This window comes from Danaus plexippus, chromosome 2 (genome assembly GCF_018135715.1).
Source record: "Danaus plexippus chromosome 2, MEX_DaPlex, whole genome shotgun sequence".
Taxonomy (NCBI): domain Eukaryota; kingdom Metazoa; phylum Arthropoda; class Insecta; order Lepidoptera; family Nymphalidae; genus Danaus; species Danaus plexippus.
In genome coordinates this window covers 1,413,582-1,432,423 of record NC_083537.1, presented here as the reverse complement: position 1 = coordinate 1,432,423, position 18,842 = coordinate 1,413,582, and the positions used below count along the sequence as shown (strand labels likewise).

The window sequence follows — 18,842 nt, the reverse complement described above, 5'->3', positions numbered from 1 at the left end:
AGCTCCCAGTTTCACATTCATAAATCTTCGCACGCCATATTGTCGATGTAGGTATACCTTTAAAAGAAAAACTATAAACTGTATGTGTATAGTTTGACGATGAAAACTCTTCTTAAGGATACTATATACCGTCCAGTATTACTATACTAAAAACAAAAGAGAACAGCTGAGCATAAAACTTAGTTTACCTTTTATAACATTCGACTTAATTATTTGTTTCACAGACGTATTTTGAAATTATTATTATAAATTTATTTGAATGATTTCTATGTTTTGAGAGCACACTATTACCTGTGTATAGAGCTCCAGCGACCAGCTGCTGTTGCGTCAAGAAAACTGATAGTTTCGGTCCATTAATTACAGTAAAGATCAAAGGTTCTTTGTGACTATATTAAGACTAGTAGTTTAACTATTACGAGATTCATCTTATCTCAATTTCACCATCGTCGTCAGCAGTATTCAGTCGTCTGCTGAACATATGCCTCTCATTTAATTTAAAATACTTGTATATGAGTATCGATTTTTTCATCATTATAGATGTGTTTAAATTGATCTCTATTTATTTATTTATAGAATTTTAATTAACTTCATGAATCTCATTCCACAAGTACGTTAATTACGATTTATATAAAAATGTCGGTATTAAATCCTAACGAATATAATGAAATACTTTGTATTCTGTTTAAGCAATTTCATTAGCTATTTTGCAGTATTGTATTGTATATGAATATTTCAACTCTCTCTGTAAATATATTGAGAGTGAACCTGCGGCGGGCCATTGTTATCACACGGTGGGAATATTTTGAAAAGCAGTCTTGAATACAACCGTCCCGCACTAGATGAGAGTTTCGCCGCAGTATACGCTGAAAGGAAAACTATTAAGACCGCGAACCGTAAGACTTTGATTTAAAATATATGAACTGTATTGTGAACGGTTTTATTTATGATAATTTACGTAATATAATTCTATAGTAATGTTGTGATCGAGCGACGTACGACCTTGGCAGTTAGTTATTACCTCGACTATTCAAATAGCGTAAACCTATAACGATATAGGCTGTGATATGTAACTGTATTATTTTCTTTTTCTGTCATATATTTATAATTTCAATGGAAGACGAAATTTTATCGCTTTATTGACATTGAGTGACGGCTGCAGTTAATTATTCCCATCGAGAAGACATAAAAATGTTACGATATACCCTTAGTAATAGTTTCTATAGTCAACCTTAATATCGACAGTGTCTCTTATTGAGTAATGTCATTGAAATACTTAGTATTTAGTATTATAATTTAAACTGATATTATAAATAATTTTAACAGTTATATATCTCTACTTAATTTCACAATAATATACTTCTCGAGCCCTTCATTACTATAAATGATTTTAAGTGTTTACGATCAAACTGAACGTTTATTTTGTAAATACTATAAAGGTTATAGACAGAGATATATTGAAGGAGATAATAGCGTGTTATTAAATTATGTAATAAATTGCATACAAATATAAATTGACATATTCAAAGCGTGGGTGTAAAGCTCGCACTTAGCTCATTGCGTTTTTACATTGGACACTAAACACATACATGATGGACAGTATTCAGAATTAATGTCAGTGCATATTATGTACATAGTAAGTGTATTTCGATGAACTCACACAACTTGTAACGTGATCTGCATTGATAATACATTATTGTTTCTTTTCTAAATCAACATACGAACAGTCACAGATATGTTTTATTCTAATATATATATGTATACACAAGTAACACCGATGATGTAACTCAGTAAACAATCGTCTGTCGCCTACACACTTACATACTGATCGTTCGATAAATTTGTGACAGAACAATATTAAATAGCTTCTGTTCAGAAAAATGTTCTCACCGAAAACTATCTCTCACTTTCACTAATATCTTAACTGTATCGTCCCAGTTGGTCGGACCGTCAGCTGTATAATTCGTTCATAATTTGGAACATCATAATTGTTATGATTATGAAGAAATTAGAAAGTACTGGAATGTTATTGATGTGAGACAGAATGATAAGTTATCGATTCTTAAAATATATCTCTTATCAATTCGAATATTACATTCGTATTTATACGGATTATTAAATGAGAATATAAATTTCCATCTCGGCTGGTAATATTTCTATATTAAGTTTTGAATATATTTTTAGTTACTCTCAATATTCACGTCAATATTACATCGTTTCAGTATTTTTATTAAATTATCTAGATACGTTCATATGAGGTGCATCGTAATAACGATGACGTCATCACTTTTTTTGCCACTCGCGATAATTGATTATCAGGTTCAAGATAATTTAAGTTACTTTTTTTTTTTTTACGAAAATGGTCTTGCTTTTTTTTTGTCGATGGATATTTAGTGTTTTTGAATGACTCAGGCAGCAGCCGATCATTTCTCATTTCCTGTTCAACAAAGTTAATTGTATAGTCATCAGTTCCACCGTCCGTGAAAGTCGTCATATTTTGCTTTGATCTAGCAGATTTGACCTTGTCTTTTGAACTCTTTGGTCGGGAATATTTAATAAAACTTTTATTGAGATAGCGATTTTTTTTTTATATTTTACAATATAAGGCATGATTTTTCTCATTATATATGGAATGTTGTTTCATGTGATTTGTTCCTATATCGCATATAAAGAATAAAGTCTCATACATTAGATTACACGCTGAATTCCTATCGATGTCCTTAGACGTAACTCGAAGGTATGACTAAATTTGGTACGCATTATAAATAATGTAATTGTATCGCAATGTCAGGAAAATATAATTATATATACTTTATGTATTTACTGTAGGTTTTTTTTTGCTTTTAAAGTCGCGTCTCGGTTGTGCCTTATTCGGAACATAATCACTTCTTGTTCCGTTTCGACAAAATTGAATATGAGTTCGATTTTTTTAACTGTGCTGACCTCAGGATAGAGTCAGACTTCAATAGTTCATTATTATACTACTTTGGCCATCCAATCGTGTATAACCAAAGCGAACATATCCTCAACTAGTAGATTTATTTCCTACATGACCTTATAGAGATTTATAGATGAATTCAATTTTGATGTTTAATAATACTTAAAGCATTGTGTTTTAAGTTTTAAATGTAATCAATAAACCGTTATACTTTCTTATTAATCATCAATTCTTCGGGGAAGTAATAGCATGTGGATCTGAGCCAGTCTGAAGGTTGTGTGGGCGCGAGGCGACCGTCAGCGTGGGACGCAGGTGCCAAGTCACCTTTCCACTTCCACGCACCGCTCGCTCCGATAATGATTCCACCGGACTCGATTGTTTCAGAACCGTGAACTCTTCCGAAGATGTGATTATACGCTTATGAAGCCGGTCTGGCGAAATGAATCGTTGGATGCAAACGGCTATGAGAATTTGAAATTTAATCTATATGTTATGGTTTATTATTACTTGTTAGTGGGAACTGTGTCGCTCGGAATTTATTGGGTATAGATTGAAAATCTTTTTCTGCTTAATACACTATTATAAATGATTCTTGTAACTTTATACTAAATAATAATGCCAGGATACTTAATACAGCGACCAACAGCTATTATGTGGTCAGCAATTGAGTTCGTCTTTTGTCCTACTCAAAAAACAAAGCTATTATTATTTGCAGTGTTTTGTCTAACGAACACAATATACAGTGATTCAATAGAAAGTTCTAAGCAAAAGTTTTGAAGTCCTGGAATTAATCTACATACAATCTGAGCATTGAGAAGGGGTGAAAAAAATTCTAAGATCGATTCGGTAAAACATAGTTCAGACTACCGAAATTTTATGTCGAATGACGGATTCTTTTAATTAAGCTTCAATTAAGTAGTTTTAACTCATTAGAGAGTGGACTAACCGCTCTACTTCTCATATATGTTATTAAACACACTGGAAGAAAGTAAACAATCAACATTTTTTATATTTTTATATATTCTTAGAGATTAACAAAATTAATTATTAAAAAAAAAAATGTCATCTTTATATTAATTATTTAATAAAAATTAAGATGATATATTTTTTTTATAGAAAATTAATTGGAAAATTAATTCAATAAGGACGATAACAAATTACAATGAAAAAGTTGGAACGATCTCATTACACGCCGTTATCCGTTAGCCGCGGCTCGGACGTTGCTGTTCTAATAGCGTCTATTTATAAAACTACATTAAATATGATTCCTTCCGGCACATTATTTTATAGACTGTGGAGTTGCTTGTTTATGATCTTCTTTGATTGACTACCTACATATCCGAGTGGCACCCTGTTCGGGAGTGTCTTTGTACTACAGATCTATTTTTATCCGACTCCGTATGCAATGGCACGTGTCTTTAGTGTAACGATTATAAGCTATAGAAATATCTAAAGTATTTGTGCTGTTTGGAGATAGAAACAGCTCGGTTATCGATCGATATTTTAAAATAAAAGGCCCCGTTTCTGATATTTATTAGTTGCTGTCATAACTGGCGATCCGATCTTTAAGCTGAAACTCCAAGCATAATAAGTTTATCGGGAAAGTAAAAAAATTAATACTTTAAGGAATTTTAAATTGTCATTATTAATGATAATTTAATTAACATCTTTATAAGTCATTGTTATCAGATAATGTTTATGTATGCATCGATTCCGTATCATTAAGAAAGTTGCAATAAAAATTTAATCAGTTTATTAAAACAAATATATATATATCAAGTAGAATATATACGCTTAAAATTTAAGCAAAGTTTTCCAATTGTCAAAGTGTAAGATTTAATAAAACTTATTCGACTAACCAGTTAAACAACTTTGGCGAATTCATGCCTCGTATCCAAGACGCAATGTCTTCCCTGAAATTAATATCTCCGCCTCTATATGAAACTGGTTATTGCATGTTGACAATGCATCACTTCTGCCTTTCGGAACATAAACTTTTACTTCCTAAAGGTCAGACTTCTACCCTTTGTGCAGCACAAATAATTGATAGCTACGTATTGTATGAACGTGGCATCCAAATATTTTCTTTCGTAATATACATTAATGTGTTTGAAACAGCGGAAAGTTTTTAAGAACATCGTCTCTAACTATAAATACGTTATTGTAGCATTCACTTAGGTTCCATTAGTGATCAATTTGAACACAATAAGCGGACGTTGCCATAATATGGAACATGACAATAATTGTGGCGAACGACAACTGTCGATCCTATAGCGATTTAAATATTCACACTGTCTTCGTTTACTATAATTTTTTTGAGTAATTTAATTGTTTCTACATATGACAACTCTTTCCAAAACCTTTGAAGAGATAAAAAAATAATAAACTATAGTATTTTTATATATATTTTTCTGTTTTCCAGTCAAAGCAGCGAGCGTCGATAAAATGGCTCTTGTCGAAGGCATTCAACAACCGGGTACCAGAAAATCTTCAGGAACCGTTCTACAGAGATCATGAAGTGAGTTTTTTTTTTTAATGTTTAAGGTGGTAAACGAGCAGACGGCCTACTTGGTGGGCTGTAGCTACCGTCGCCCATGGTCATCCGCACCATCTCTGTTGCGGATGCGTTGTCAAACTTGGTTTTTTAGGAATAGGGAAGGGCGGGAATAAGGGAATGTCAGGAAAAGGTGGGAATAGGGAAAGGGCAACCGGCTCTCCCACTCATTGGACGAAACGCAGCCACTAAAGGCTACTTCACGCTGATCTTCTGTAAGAGGGTGGTACTTCCCCGGTCGAGCCAGCCCATGTTCAATCTGTAGTTACATGACTGCAGCAAGGGTCTATCACGAGAATGATAATATTAAATGATTTGTCACAGATATTTTTTCATATGATTGTATTACTTTAATCTGTCCTCTTTACAAATCGCGATAATATCGTTCGACACACTAACCCACGCAGCTGATGGTTGAGTGTTATGAATTATTGAAACCAATTCTAAGTTTCTTCACGACCACTCGTCGTTTCTTCGGAACTGCTAATCGGGTCACAAACAAATGTCGAATGTTTATTTTAATACTCACGATACATTATTAATCGATTTGTAAGCTTTGATTACTTTACGTGTGTAACATGTGAGGAAGATATTTTTATAACGTTTCGTAATTGAAATGTATTGGTTATTGTATTTTTAAATTTGTTATGCATGTATAATAATACACACTACTGTAGATGAATGAAAAGTTGTGGTCTATACGTAATTATTCGTGATTGTGGAAATATTCGTTTACGCGATTCTGACCACCGTGTTTTATGCAGTGATGTCCTTAAATACATTTTTTTTTCCGTTTCATACAAAAACGTAAATAACTACTAGAGCTACAAACATATTCGCATCTATAATATTGGTACGGTTTTGTTCGAAATTTATAATCTTATTTTTAATGTGCATAAAAATATACGATACTTTGACCTCGAAGTCATCTTCTCTCCATCGTCCTTGAAACAAAAGCCGGTTATTCGCAAAGTCGAAGTAATGCTATGGAGTTATTGATCCAGCCAGTTATATGGGGGTTAGCACAGCACGCGAGCTCAGTCTAGTTGGCGTGCTTTTGGGAGCGCCCTGTGATCATCAAACGAGTTATTTGTGGACAATACAAGGGACGTTAAGGGTAGGGTACATTATATATAGCACAATTAAATATATTTAATAATATAACATCCTTGAAATTGTATCCCGCTGCGAATGTTGAACGATTTCGCTGGAGAAAATTAAAGTTATGTATGCTAATACATCAGGCACAGAATAACATGCATATGTAACGTATTTAGTGTTGTACGCACAAGAAACACGTATTATTGAAAGTAAATACCTCGTTACTTCATCAATACCTCCCTATTTTCATATGCACAAACATCAATCAAATGTATCTTTATATAATTGTTTTAATTATATAAACAAAACTCCCTGTGGTTAGTGATTTTACATTTAAGTTACTAATTAGAAGGTTCCGAGACCTTTTATTTCAGTACAATGGAATCATAGTGTCCTTTGATGAGATGTGATCAGTTCATCGTCAGTGTCTACGTATAGTCGAACTCTTAGTGATGGAAATAACCACTAATGAACGTTCACAAATAACCACCATCATAAACATGAGTTTGCTTCAAAATGAGTCTTTTTCGTTTTCTACATGCTGAGCTTAAAGCCGAGATCGGAGCGCAGGTGGACGTGCGACATGTATGGATGCAGCGTTTTACAAAAATAGTCGCCGCCGTTTCCGTCTTCGGGATGCTCCGATCTCTGGTTCTATATACATAGCTCTATATGTCTAGTTCGGTTTGCCTTAGAGTCGCATAATTTAAAATCGATATTTTTATCTCTGTCACTGTACGAAATAACTTCCATTGTTCAAACAAAAATACCGTTGTGTACCAAATAATTAGATTATTTTTGTACTCGTAAAGCGATTCCCACGATCATAATCGTGTTTATATTTATTTAAATGAATCATCAACGATTATTACGGTTTGGATTAACTCGAACATTCATTACATATAAATTTATAATGATTCATTGACTCCACTTCATGCAACAAAATCATTTTATTTTATTATAACGATTTGTACTTAAGATTTAATTGAAATGCTTTATATGAAAAAAATGTATGAAATGAGAAAATTTACGGAGCTTTAAACGCGAGATTATTATTATTATTCATATGTAAGGTATAAATGATTTCTGTACGCAAATCTCTCCGCCTTTCTCCTTGACCTGCAGCTCGCTGCTGCCGACTCGTAATTTGTCTTTACTCTGTTTTGTCTTGTTGCTCGTCGCCCTGCTGTTGTTGTTTACTTATTTTAAACTACACTGTAATAACTATTTAATAAAACAATCGTACAAAATCGTCGCATTAAATTAATTTATTAGAAAAGTATGAAAAAGATTTCTTATGAAAATGATTTTAAAAAGTGCTCCGAGTATGTGTTATACATTAAAATTAAAATAAAACTATCATTCGTTCTATTGGATTCGCGTGTGTATTGTTAATATCAATTAATTGTAACAAGCACGAATAATGCAAACGGTACCGGTTTTTTTTGTACATTATATATATCGCCGGGTTACATAATATCATTATATACCTGTATAAATAAGCATATGTATATAATAAAATTAAGGATAGACTGTGCCGTCAACGTATTCAGTGTTGATAGAACAGAATTCTATCTCAGTCAATACTATGATAATGTTATGATAATATTATGAAATATTGTTACGATATATTTTTCTATGTTCTTCCATAACCTGTTTGAAACACCTACTTAGTATACCAGGTTAGTGGTACGACGTCAGAAGAGGCATGAGATTATTATTTTTTTTAAATAAGGATGTCCTTCCAAATGATGTCTTCATCCGCTTGGCGTTTAAAATAAGGCTCGGACAGAAATGTGTAAAAAAATTTAAAGCAGCAGATATGGTAACCGACCGACACTGACTTCATATAAAATGCGAATACTGTGCCTTGATTCTACGGTGACTATATAGAATTGAGCGTTTCTTTATTATAGTGTAGTCTAGGCCTCATCCTGATGCCCAGATTTCCTTTAAATGGAAAGTTCTTTGGAATCCTTCAAGCTGTTTTTGTTATAAAGAGTAACAAACATCCCCACCACAACCATATAACGGAACAAATTTTCGCATTTATAATATTAGTCCAATTTGTTGGTACAATTATCTATAAATTTACCCTCAATCTTGTTAGAAATAGCCGGTACAAGAATAACTGTAAACTTTTAGAAGATATTCAATTGTTATCCTTATTTGTATGTAGCATTAGAGTTTTATCGAGGAATACTTGTTAGATATGATGGAGGAATATGCATGAGGTGATGCTCTATGACATTCTAAAGTCGTACTATGATAAAATGTTATCAATGACGTCACACTCCTAGACCACACCCGTTCCGATGTTGGCCGGCAGCGCTCCTTGAAGTCTGTGACGCAATTTTAGTCACACCTCGATGTGTGGAGTCGTAATATATTGTATTCCGAATGCGAATAATTATTACACTTTGACCGTCCTACGAGCAAATTGACGATTATTCTGTCGCGTATTTTGTATTTTATTATGTGTGTGGCCATTAAATAGAAATATTAAATATGTAGGGCGGAACAATTAATTGGTAAGATAGAAAAGGCTTTTTGTCAATGGAGTCATTACTTCCTGTCAAGGCTTCCATAAGAGGATATGGTTTGGAAAGAAATGGGAACCAAAAAAATTATTAAGTCGTTTTAAATTAAAAAAATGTTTTTATCTATTTAAGTGTTCTGCAAGCTTTGTTACTATTAAATGACCAAATGATATTTATTTATCTTTTTATATATATAGATTTGGTGTAATGTCGTGATTAAGTGCCTCTATGGCATGATCTAACCTTTTTGTTATATACATGACAAATGTGAAAGTTTATTTGTTTTGTTGTTACCATGTTGAAGATGTGGTATGATTCACGTAATAATGTTGGTACAACTTGTAATGATTTGTTTATTGATATTTGCAAACATTATATACACTCTGTCTGACTTCACTCGCAATATATAATTAGTAAACATTACGTACGCCTTCAGTACATTTATATATAAAAAAAACAGTTATTATCTTATTATTAACAAGTTTGCTGTTTGTATTATTTTTGATAATTTTGGAATTATTGTCGATTTTCTCATTCAAGTAATGGAACTCTGGTACTTTTTCAGGATCAGGAACATTTAAAGCCACCGATAGTGGGCGGGCTGGCCAACGCGGAGCTGTACTGCCTCGCGTTGGCCAACATGTACTCAGACCCCAACTACCACAGCCTCAACCACTGGAACATCCTGCAGACCCTGACGAGGAAGGGCATCCAGATCCCAGACCCAGCCGACTGCGCCCTCACCGAGACTGTACTCATACAAACCAACCCCATTAAAATGGTATGTTCGTCCACACAATGACGTAATTGACCTTTTTTGTGATAATTGGAAAGAACTATGATTATTTCTCTTTTTGTAATTATTGAAAAGTTTTTCAAAATAAAAATAAATTTTTGAAGACTACCGAAGACACGCCGACAGCGCCCGAACAGTCCCCGATCGCGTGTGACGTCATAATATTACTTTTGATTCTTGGGGTTGATAGAGAAATAAAAAATACAGTGTGCTGTTATTAACATTCGGTCAATATAGTTGTGACGTCATTAACATGTGACGTCACAACTATGATGATCTATCAGGGTGCTTTTATAGTCACGTGATATCTATTTAAAAATCATTAATTTTTAATGGTTTATAATTAATTGATTTTTTGTTTTAAGTCTTTTTTTTGCATTAAATATCCATATTAAAAATAATAAAGATTTACAATACAATAAAAAACCCACTTACCACAGGTTATGAGAAGTCGTAGGACGATACTAATTTATAACTGTAGTCAAGTTATTCGGAAGACGTTTATCTTAATTGTATTCATTTTAAAAGCCAACTTCCCTTGTTAGTTTGAATACACGGAACGTAACAAATTGTACAGTGTTCAGAACATAACGCTACTCCGCAGTGAACAGTTACGTACCCATCACATGTGCGATTTATTGGATTAAGACGCGATGCCGTGCGATCTAACCGTCACCAGTCGGAAGATTAATGTCATCTGTATAAATGTGATTATATATAAACAAGTTCACATACAACGATTACACGAACCGGATAGCTACGAATAAAAAAAAAATATATACATATATAAAAATCAGCAAAGTACGGTTTTATATATAGGGCTATAACATCCTGCGTCTATACATATGTTGATTGTTTATTAACTGCGATCAGAGCGCTCACCTGTGCGTCATGGAGGCGGTGATGTGTCTGTACGCGCGGGAGGTGGTGACCCTGGACCGCGTGTCGGCAGCGGCACAGAGGTTCGGGGTGCAGCAGTCGGTGGGGGGGACGGGGGTGCCGCACGAGGACGGGCTGCTGGCGTGGATCAATGCCGCGTGCACCGCGCTCAATAAAGCTGAGGTATATTATGTATTGAACACTAACTAGATTAGATGCTGCGACTTGTTTGATGCTGAAATTACCATTAGTTTCCTCTGTCAAGTATAATTAAGTTGCTAAAATAGGGTATTGCTTTTCTAAATATGTGTCTTCTTATTTTAATACATATGTTATACAATATCATGAACCAGCTCATACCGAACTCTTCTATACAGTCAATTCCTCTTCCTATATATATATATGTATGTATTGATGATGTCAAATGATGAGATATCCGTTCTATATCAATTCCGTCCATATCTGATACTACCTTCAATATATTTCCAGGAGAACTCGTCATGTCACGTGCCGATGGTGAAGAGTCTCCAGGACCTGTGTGACGGCACGTCCCTGGCCGCTTTGATCTCGTTCTACTGCCCGGAGTCTTTACCCCGCAGTTCGGTCCGCGTGGGTCGCATGTCCTCCATACAGGACTGTCTCCACAACCTCATGCTGGTCAACGACTTCTGCAGCAGCAGCCTGCCCCATAACGTGTTCCACATGATGCCCGAGGACGTCACTTATATGAGAGGGTCAGTATTCATCTGTTCGTCCATATCAAGACATCTCTCAATACTAGTGCACGGAACCAAACAGTCGACCCAATCCACTTGCAATATTACCCCGATTAGAAATGTCCAGTAATCTCACTAACATTAAGTTTCTTTACTAAGGTACCATATTTTATATTACAGATCAATGCGGCAGAACCTAATAGCGATGCTCGCGGATCTCTTCAACATGCTGGAAGTACATCCGGTCAAATGTGTTAAATATCCTGGCAGCGGTGAGTTCACGCGATTATAACATCAATGGTCATACGCATATGGATCAATATTGCATGCTAGAACTGTAATGGGAGTATGTGGTCATAATATCAAAGCGCCCTATGCCCACTGTTCGAGTCATTAATATAAGTTATACGCGGATGCGGCGGGTGAAGTAATGCTTTTGTAACGCAAATATTTAGACCTTAATATGGGCTTTAGTATATAACTGTGTCGTCGTGACGGGACGACGTGACGTTACATTGTCCGTTAACGTGTTCAGTGTAGAGGTAAGTCGAATACAGTCTATGTATGGTTTGTTTCCATTCTTTACAAATGACGTAAAGAATTTTCAAGGAATGTCGTGCTTGTTACACATTATGATTGGCTTCAATAAATCCTATCCGCTAACTAACATTTTCGAAATTCTTCAGTGTTTTATATTTTATCGAGCGTCACGTATTTCTGGTTTTATTTTTAAAGTGTTTTTTGAAATTAGTCGGACAAATATTTTGTTGTGTAACGCGAACTATATTAAATAATATGTCTGAGGATGAATATCCGTATGTTTGGAAGGTCTGCTGTCATCTGTACTATTTAATATATTGATATATATACGAGTCTGAGGAGCGTTTCGCTCGGGCAAAGGGTGAGCTACCCTCGTGTGCGTGTGTGTGTGTCTGTGTGCGCGTGTCGGGCGTGTCGTGTCTGACGGGTGGTGTTGGTGTAGCGGCGCGGGAGTGCAACTCGCTGGGTGTGAGGTGCCGCCGCGGGCTGCCGGCGCCCCCGCCCGCACCCATCCCGCACCTGAGGGACGATCCCCACCACCCACACCAACAAAACAAGCCCGCTCCCTTCGCAGGTACCATCACAACACATCACTACACTCGCGGAAGACCTTGTATTCATTCACTCATTCAGTAACGAACGATTTCTTCTCGACCTGAGACCACAGATTATGTCCAACTCTTCATATCGTATCACGATCTAAACGTCTTCATCCATTCATTCGTAATAATGTTTGTGTCGTGTGATGTTTGTATTGAAGTAATGACACGTTATAGTCTGTACTTGTTTTGTTTTTGTATAAAATTGCAACTTTTCGTTTACCTCTTAAGTTTTTTCTATGTTCTTTATAATTTTTACAACAACCTAACGCACCTCCGTCAACTCTGCTTCGCTTTGCATGTTTTGTCGCCATGCTTTCACTAGCAAACTCTAACAGCATGGAGTCGCGTGCGTTATGTCCTCAGGACTCCCATATGTATTATTCCATTCAATATATTTCCTGTGAGTCACCGGTGTCTCACTTTCGTATGACTAGTGTCTCCCTGAAAGTCACTTTCTTTATGCTTCTAACTATCAGACTACATTATATAAACCGTTGCTTGGTGATCGTTTGCTTGTTTGTAGCTTTTATTTGTTTTCGGTTCATATTTGTATCGCCAGTTGTTTTAATTTAAGTTGATGTCCTTTTCCCTCTTCATTGACAGTATTTTATAAACTCAGCCTATAATTTGTTCTTTACATAAAATCAGTAATACTCAATTTTTTATTTATTTATTAATAATGCTTTTTTTTGGTTGTTCCAAAGTCCTTTAAAAAATTTACTGAAAAAAAAAAACTGTCAAATTAATAAATATATCACCGAGCACGTGTCAGTATATGTATTAATCGTCTCCTCCCTCCCCTGCCCCTCTCCCCTCGCCCTCTCAGTGTCCCGCTCTCCCCCGGGTCGTGTTCGCCCCGGCCGGTCTTCCTGTTCCACTCCAGAGCGTCGCAGCGCCAGTCCCCAGCGCGAGGAGTTCGTGGTTCACAGCAGGAGGGCCATCACTACGCTGTCCGCTATGGCCAGGAGGGACGAGGACCACGGTCAGTACAAAACAACGCAACAGATTACTAAGACTGATGTTTTAGTAATGGATGGTATAAATGATACTCTTTGTATATAACAGTAGCTTTGATCTTTTTTAAGATTTGAGTTGTACTTAAGTGTCCCTGAAATTTAAACAAAATGTCGATTGGATGATTTCTATCGGTCCTTGTTGTGTTTTGATACAATTATAAAAAACTTTCGATACGAATAGTTTTTTATCTGTGATTTCAGTATTATCGGAACAAGTGGCGGCCGGCCGGCCGTCCAAGTGGGCCGACAGTAGGGACAGCTTCGCGGGGAGACGGTCGCGGCGCTCGAGCGTGACGGACGACTCCCAGCTCACTGTAGAGAACTTCGGGGGCTCCCAGGACAGGCTGCACTTCGCGGGGAGGAACCCGGAGAAGGAACTGGCCACTGTCACCGGCCTCGCTGTCAGGAAGATATCAGCACCCGCCGGTGAGACGACGCTATGTGATAATGATGATATCCTTAGTATGGAACTAATATTCGTTTTTTAATTTCAATGTGTTACTAACATGCAGAGTAATAAGGTCAGCGACTTCACGGAGGTGCTTGTGGATATATTGATTCAGCATTTTTATATTTTTTAATTGATTACATTTATGAAATCTAAACGAAATGTTTTCGTACATTTATCTATATATCTCAACGTGTCCTAACCATTAGTGATATTATATTCCAGGTCCGTTAGAGCACACCCCTCCCCTGCGCTCGTCCCGCCAGGACATCCGCGGCTCCATCCAGTTCTTCCACGGCGACTACACCAACGGCCAGGAAGAGCGAGGGAAGGTGGACCGACAGCACTCGCAACCGAACGAACAGAGCTACCAACCGATCAGACGACAGCTCAGCAGCGACACCATCACCATCACCAAGAACATGGCCTTCAACTATAAAGGAGGCGGCGACGGGTTCCATCTCAATGAGAGAGACGCGCCCGACGGAGACGCCTCCAAGACGACCTTCACGGATATCAAAGTTAGAAGTAATGGCGATCAAGCGGGTACGGTCACGACACACTAGTACACCTCTATAATACACGCGGATATGGTGCACATACAAGGCTAGGCTTTAATTGTGTTCACTATAATCGCCTCCATTTGTTTTAGTATAGTTTGTGCGCAACCGATTCTATTGTTAGTAGTGAAGTCGATATTACTATGCCTCGGCACGCTTTATACGTTATCCAAACTATGCTTCTATAGGACCACATATTCCCATCGCGAGTGAAGAAACATCTGACCTAAAACACTATCGTTTTATAATCGAGTAGTTTAGTAGTTAGGTGTGCTGCATCCTCGTCCTTGTATTTTCTGGTAACCTTGAATGTGATGTGAGTATATGTGTGTATAATGTGTTATATATTGCACGCGTCAGGAGTGCCGTCCTCGGGCCGCAAGATGTCTTCCAGCTCGCCGCCTCCCGCTACCACCACGTGGCAGCAGCACTTCATGCAGCACGACCATCACAGTCAGTATCAGACTCCACTACAAAATACCTCCTTATTCTAATACCTTTCTTCTATATCGCTCTCCACGGACATGGATGGTTGTCACTATGGAAGGTGAATCAATGCTCTGTAGGTAATACAATGCGTTACAAAATACACTCTCACCCGACCGCTTCTACGTCTCATACAAAATTTATTATCATCTCATAGTTTCTTCAATCAACGTATCTTTCCGATCCCGTGTCAGCGTTTTCTGTGTATACAATAGGTTGTACTGAACGTATTATTGCCGTTCCATTGTAAATTTGTTGTCGCAATAAAGACGGGGACGATCTGTCGGACGAGGCGACGTCTCCGAGCGGCGGCGCCATGGCGGCGCAGCTGAACAACATACGGCTCAAGCTGGAGGAGAAGAGACGGAGAATAGAACAGGAGAAGAGGAGGATGGAGGTGGCCGTCAACAGGCAGCGACAGCAGCTCGGACAACAGGCCTTCCTACAGGCTGTGACCAGGGTGAGTCAGAGGAGGGGGAAGGGGGGTGTGGGTGATGTATGGGAGGTGTCCGTGTTTGTGTTCAGTATATGTTTGGTCTTATAACATGTACACTATTGATAGCGTTTAAAGAACTCGACTTGTGTGTCCGGTGCCGTAGTTGTAGTATGAAGTGTGTTGTAGCTGAGACGGCGTTGTAGTTTATCCTTATTTTAAAACGTCTCGTACTCTCGATAAGTTTGAGACCCGTGGGTGGTCTACATCTGAGCTGAGGGCACACTGACCCTCGTTAATGAATGTTGTGATGTTGTGGTGGCGGGCGTACTATATGTTTTTCTATTTCATTAGGATACGTTTTTGCAATACCAGTTGGCCTCCCTGGTGAGTGGCCGTTTATGGAAATATTATTTAGTTCTAGATTTTTTAATTATATTTTTTTTGCAGTAAATACATTAAAAAAAATTTACTCAAATTCACGCTTATACGGCTTTTATTCAGACCTTGCAATCTATCAGCATTCAGTCATAGTGATTTTTACAAATTGTCAGTTAGAGTTTTTTAAGTATACAAAATATTTGCTTAAATTATGATTAGTTAGAAGAAGATCATTCGTCAGTCATCAGTAGATTGGAACATTTTTGATACAAAGTTCATGATATTTTTTCTACGTAAACACCAATTTAAGTCGACGTAAATTTCAATTGACATATCCAAATTCCAATCATATGTGAATTACGTCACACGTGTATTTATAGCACTTAAATAATATTACACCTTAAAGCATGTACTCGATAATCCTACATACACGATGATATTCCTAAGACTATTACGTCATCACTGTGCTGTAGTTCACATCACACTGTATCAGCTATTAAATATTTACATAAGTATTATTTATTATGACAATGTTATATGTCACAAACATCTCATCAAAGTGTAGTCGGAGACGCGTAAATCGAATACAAAGAGTATTAGCTTCACGTACACGAACACATTAGTATATCGTACAAGCTACCACACAAGTAACGAGCGCTCCAGTAGCGACACGCATGGTAACGGTGGAGGCGCACGTGTTGCAGGGTAAGGGCGCGCGCACACCGGCCGACGACGCGCCCGCTGACACGCATCAGGTGAGAACTGCTTGTCTTGTATATGTGTAATATTGTCTAATATGCATGTGTGTGTGTGTGTGTCACAAAGCGGGACTATGAAACTTTTGGTTAGTAGACTTAAACGTTGGCTTTAGAGTCTGTGGGTTGCACGTCACAGGCGTAGGTTCCGTGAGTCGAGCATGTACGTGGATAACTTGCATGTACGAAACTGATATATGTATACGTATATCTAATATTAGTCGAACGTGAGCTTCAGAGAGATTTGACGGAACTTCCTGTGAAACATTTGAGAAATCAGAAGTAGTTTTTTGTTCCGCTTGCACAAATTGTTTAACTGATTTAATCTTGGAATTACGTCTAATATACATCTTTTTATTTGACAATAAGTCGTATTCCAAATTGCTTCCTCGCCTACATCATGAGGATGAACAGCGCTAGTGTAAACATATCCTTAACACGTATTCATTATATATTTTTTGTTAGTATAATACAGTTGACCCTTAATTTCGTTGGTTATTTTTCATTTACTAAAGGATTATTCCAGGTAACGTAATGTAAAATTTTGTATTTATCTCTCTAATATTTTCTAATTCTTAGCCGTAAAAAAATTCTAACAAATAAATGGATCAATGATTTAGAGCTTGACAAGAATTTATCCTAACGTAGTTTGTATTCTGACATATTAATGTTGATTTAATACAGTATCCTTATATGAATTCTATACAGGAGATGGTGGTGGACGCCCCCAACCAAACTGTGGACAATGTAGCGTTGGAACAATACCAACAATCGATAGCGAAGTAAGATTTTTAGAATTTTTTTTTTCGCTCCTTAACTGTTTTATATCATTTTCATTCAATATAAAATCCCGATCTAAATTTTGGAATAAAAGAATTTCTTTTTTTTTATCCTATTTTTCCTACTACCTTGATGTGGAAAGAAACGGCGCGAAAAAGCCAGTGACTAATATTTACAGAATGAACTCCAGCCTGCAGGATATACAGAGCGACATTGCGCGCCTCGCCAGCCAGCAAACACAGCTACAACAGCAGCAGCAGCAGCAAGCCCAACAGCAGCAGCAACAACACCAGCAGCAGCAGCAGCAACAGCAGCAACAACAATTGCAACAGCAACTACAGCAGCAACAACAGCAATTACAACAACAGCAGCAACAGCTGTTACAGCAACAGCAACAAGCCAAGCAACTATTTCAACAGCACCAACCGCCGCCGTCCCCATTCCAACAACATATACAGCAAAACATTCCACAACTGGTAAGCCGAGTTGTTTACCACATGCCGTGTAACACTCCATAAAGGTGTGGGAAAGCTTTAATCAGCCAGGCTTACACTCTCCTCAAACCCCGAAGTGTTCGTTCACAATCAGTAACGACGCCTCTGTAATATCAACATACTTTTAACTCTAAAACAAACTGCTAAACGTTCCTTGTAAAAGTACAATCTTGATATGCTTAAAATGATCTTAAAGAAAAACTTAATATGTCTTCATAATATAAAATGCAATATTAAAAAATTTCTATCTACAACCACGACACATACATAAGCCTTGCACGCACTGGATTGCAGCACAGCCAATTCAGCTCACAGCACAATGTGTCGCGGACGATCAACAGCTTCGGCTCCACCCCGCACATACCGAGGGACTTCTACCAGTCCAACCAGATGACCAACCAGATGGGAACCCAGTTGGCCAACATGTTGAACAACCAGCTGGGCAACCAGTCGCCGCAGACCTTTCAGTATCAGTTTAGGGATATAGACCAAGAATTCGGAAGACAACAGTTCTATTTGCACGATAGTCCGCCGCCGCCTCAAAGGCGGACGTGGGCGCAGCACGCCCAGATGCAGCAGGAAAATACAGAGCTCAGAGGCTGGCAGGTAATGACATAGTCGTTTGATGAGGTGGCTGGCGTCCACTGGCCCTGATCTCCGAAGCGAGTGACTAACATTTTATACACTGATGCATGGGTATCCGACCCATTTCCACAAGTATAATATATGTATTAAATATAGTTAAATCTGTTGTCATGAATGGCCCGTTTATCTATTTTGCATCAATCCATATTGGATATTCTAAAATTTTCTGATTTTTACATAT

The 18,842-nt window shown here is 37.3% G+C and overlaps 1 protein-coding gene across 14 annotated transcripts in view; it reads left to right on the top strand.

Moving 5' to 3' along the window:
- LOC116779593 (patronin) overlaps window positions 1–18,842 on the top strand; it is a 34,575-nt gene that overhangs the window by 7,707 nt on the left and 8,026 nt on the right. For 9 of the 14 annotated variants that reach the window (XM_061525097.1, XM_061525438.1, XM_061525269.1 and 6 more), the window contains exons 2-16: window positions 5,358–5,453; window positions 9,696–9,911; window positions 10,800–10,988; window positions 11,295–11,539; window positions 11,702–11,793; window positions 12,504–12,635; window positions 13,490–13,645; window positions 13,881–14,105; window positions 14,353–14,673; window positions 15,048–15,140; window positions 15,443–15,633; window positions 16,692–16,742; window positions 17,451–17,524; window positions 17,701–17,998; window positions 18,311–18,622. In XM_061525097.1, the coding sequence (XP_061381081.1) occupies window positions 5,358–5,453; window positions 9,696–9,911; window positions 10,800–10,988; window positions 11,295–11,539; window positions 11,702–11,793; window positions 12,504–12,635; window positions 13,490–13,645; window positions 13,881–14,105; window positions 14,353–14,673; window positions 15,048–15,140; window positions 15,443–15,633; window positions 16,692–16,742; window positions 17,451–17,524; window positions 17,701–17,998; window positions 18,311–18,622 (2,691 nt within the window). The remainder of the gene's footprint in view (window positions 1–5,357; window positions 5,454–9,695; window positions 9,912–10,799; window positions 10,989–11,294; window positions 11,540–11,701; window positions 11,794–12,503; window positions 12,636–13,489; window positions 13,646–13,880; window positions 14,106–14,352; window positions 14,674–15,047; window positions 15,141–15,442; window positions 15,634–16,691; window positions 16,743–17,450; window positions 17,525–17,700; window positions 17,999–18,310; window positions 18,623–18,842) is intronic. The other 5 variants (XM_061525000.1, XM_061525228.1, XM_061525133.1 and 2 more) reach the window with 5 other exon arrangements.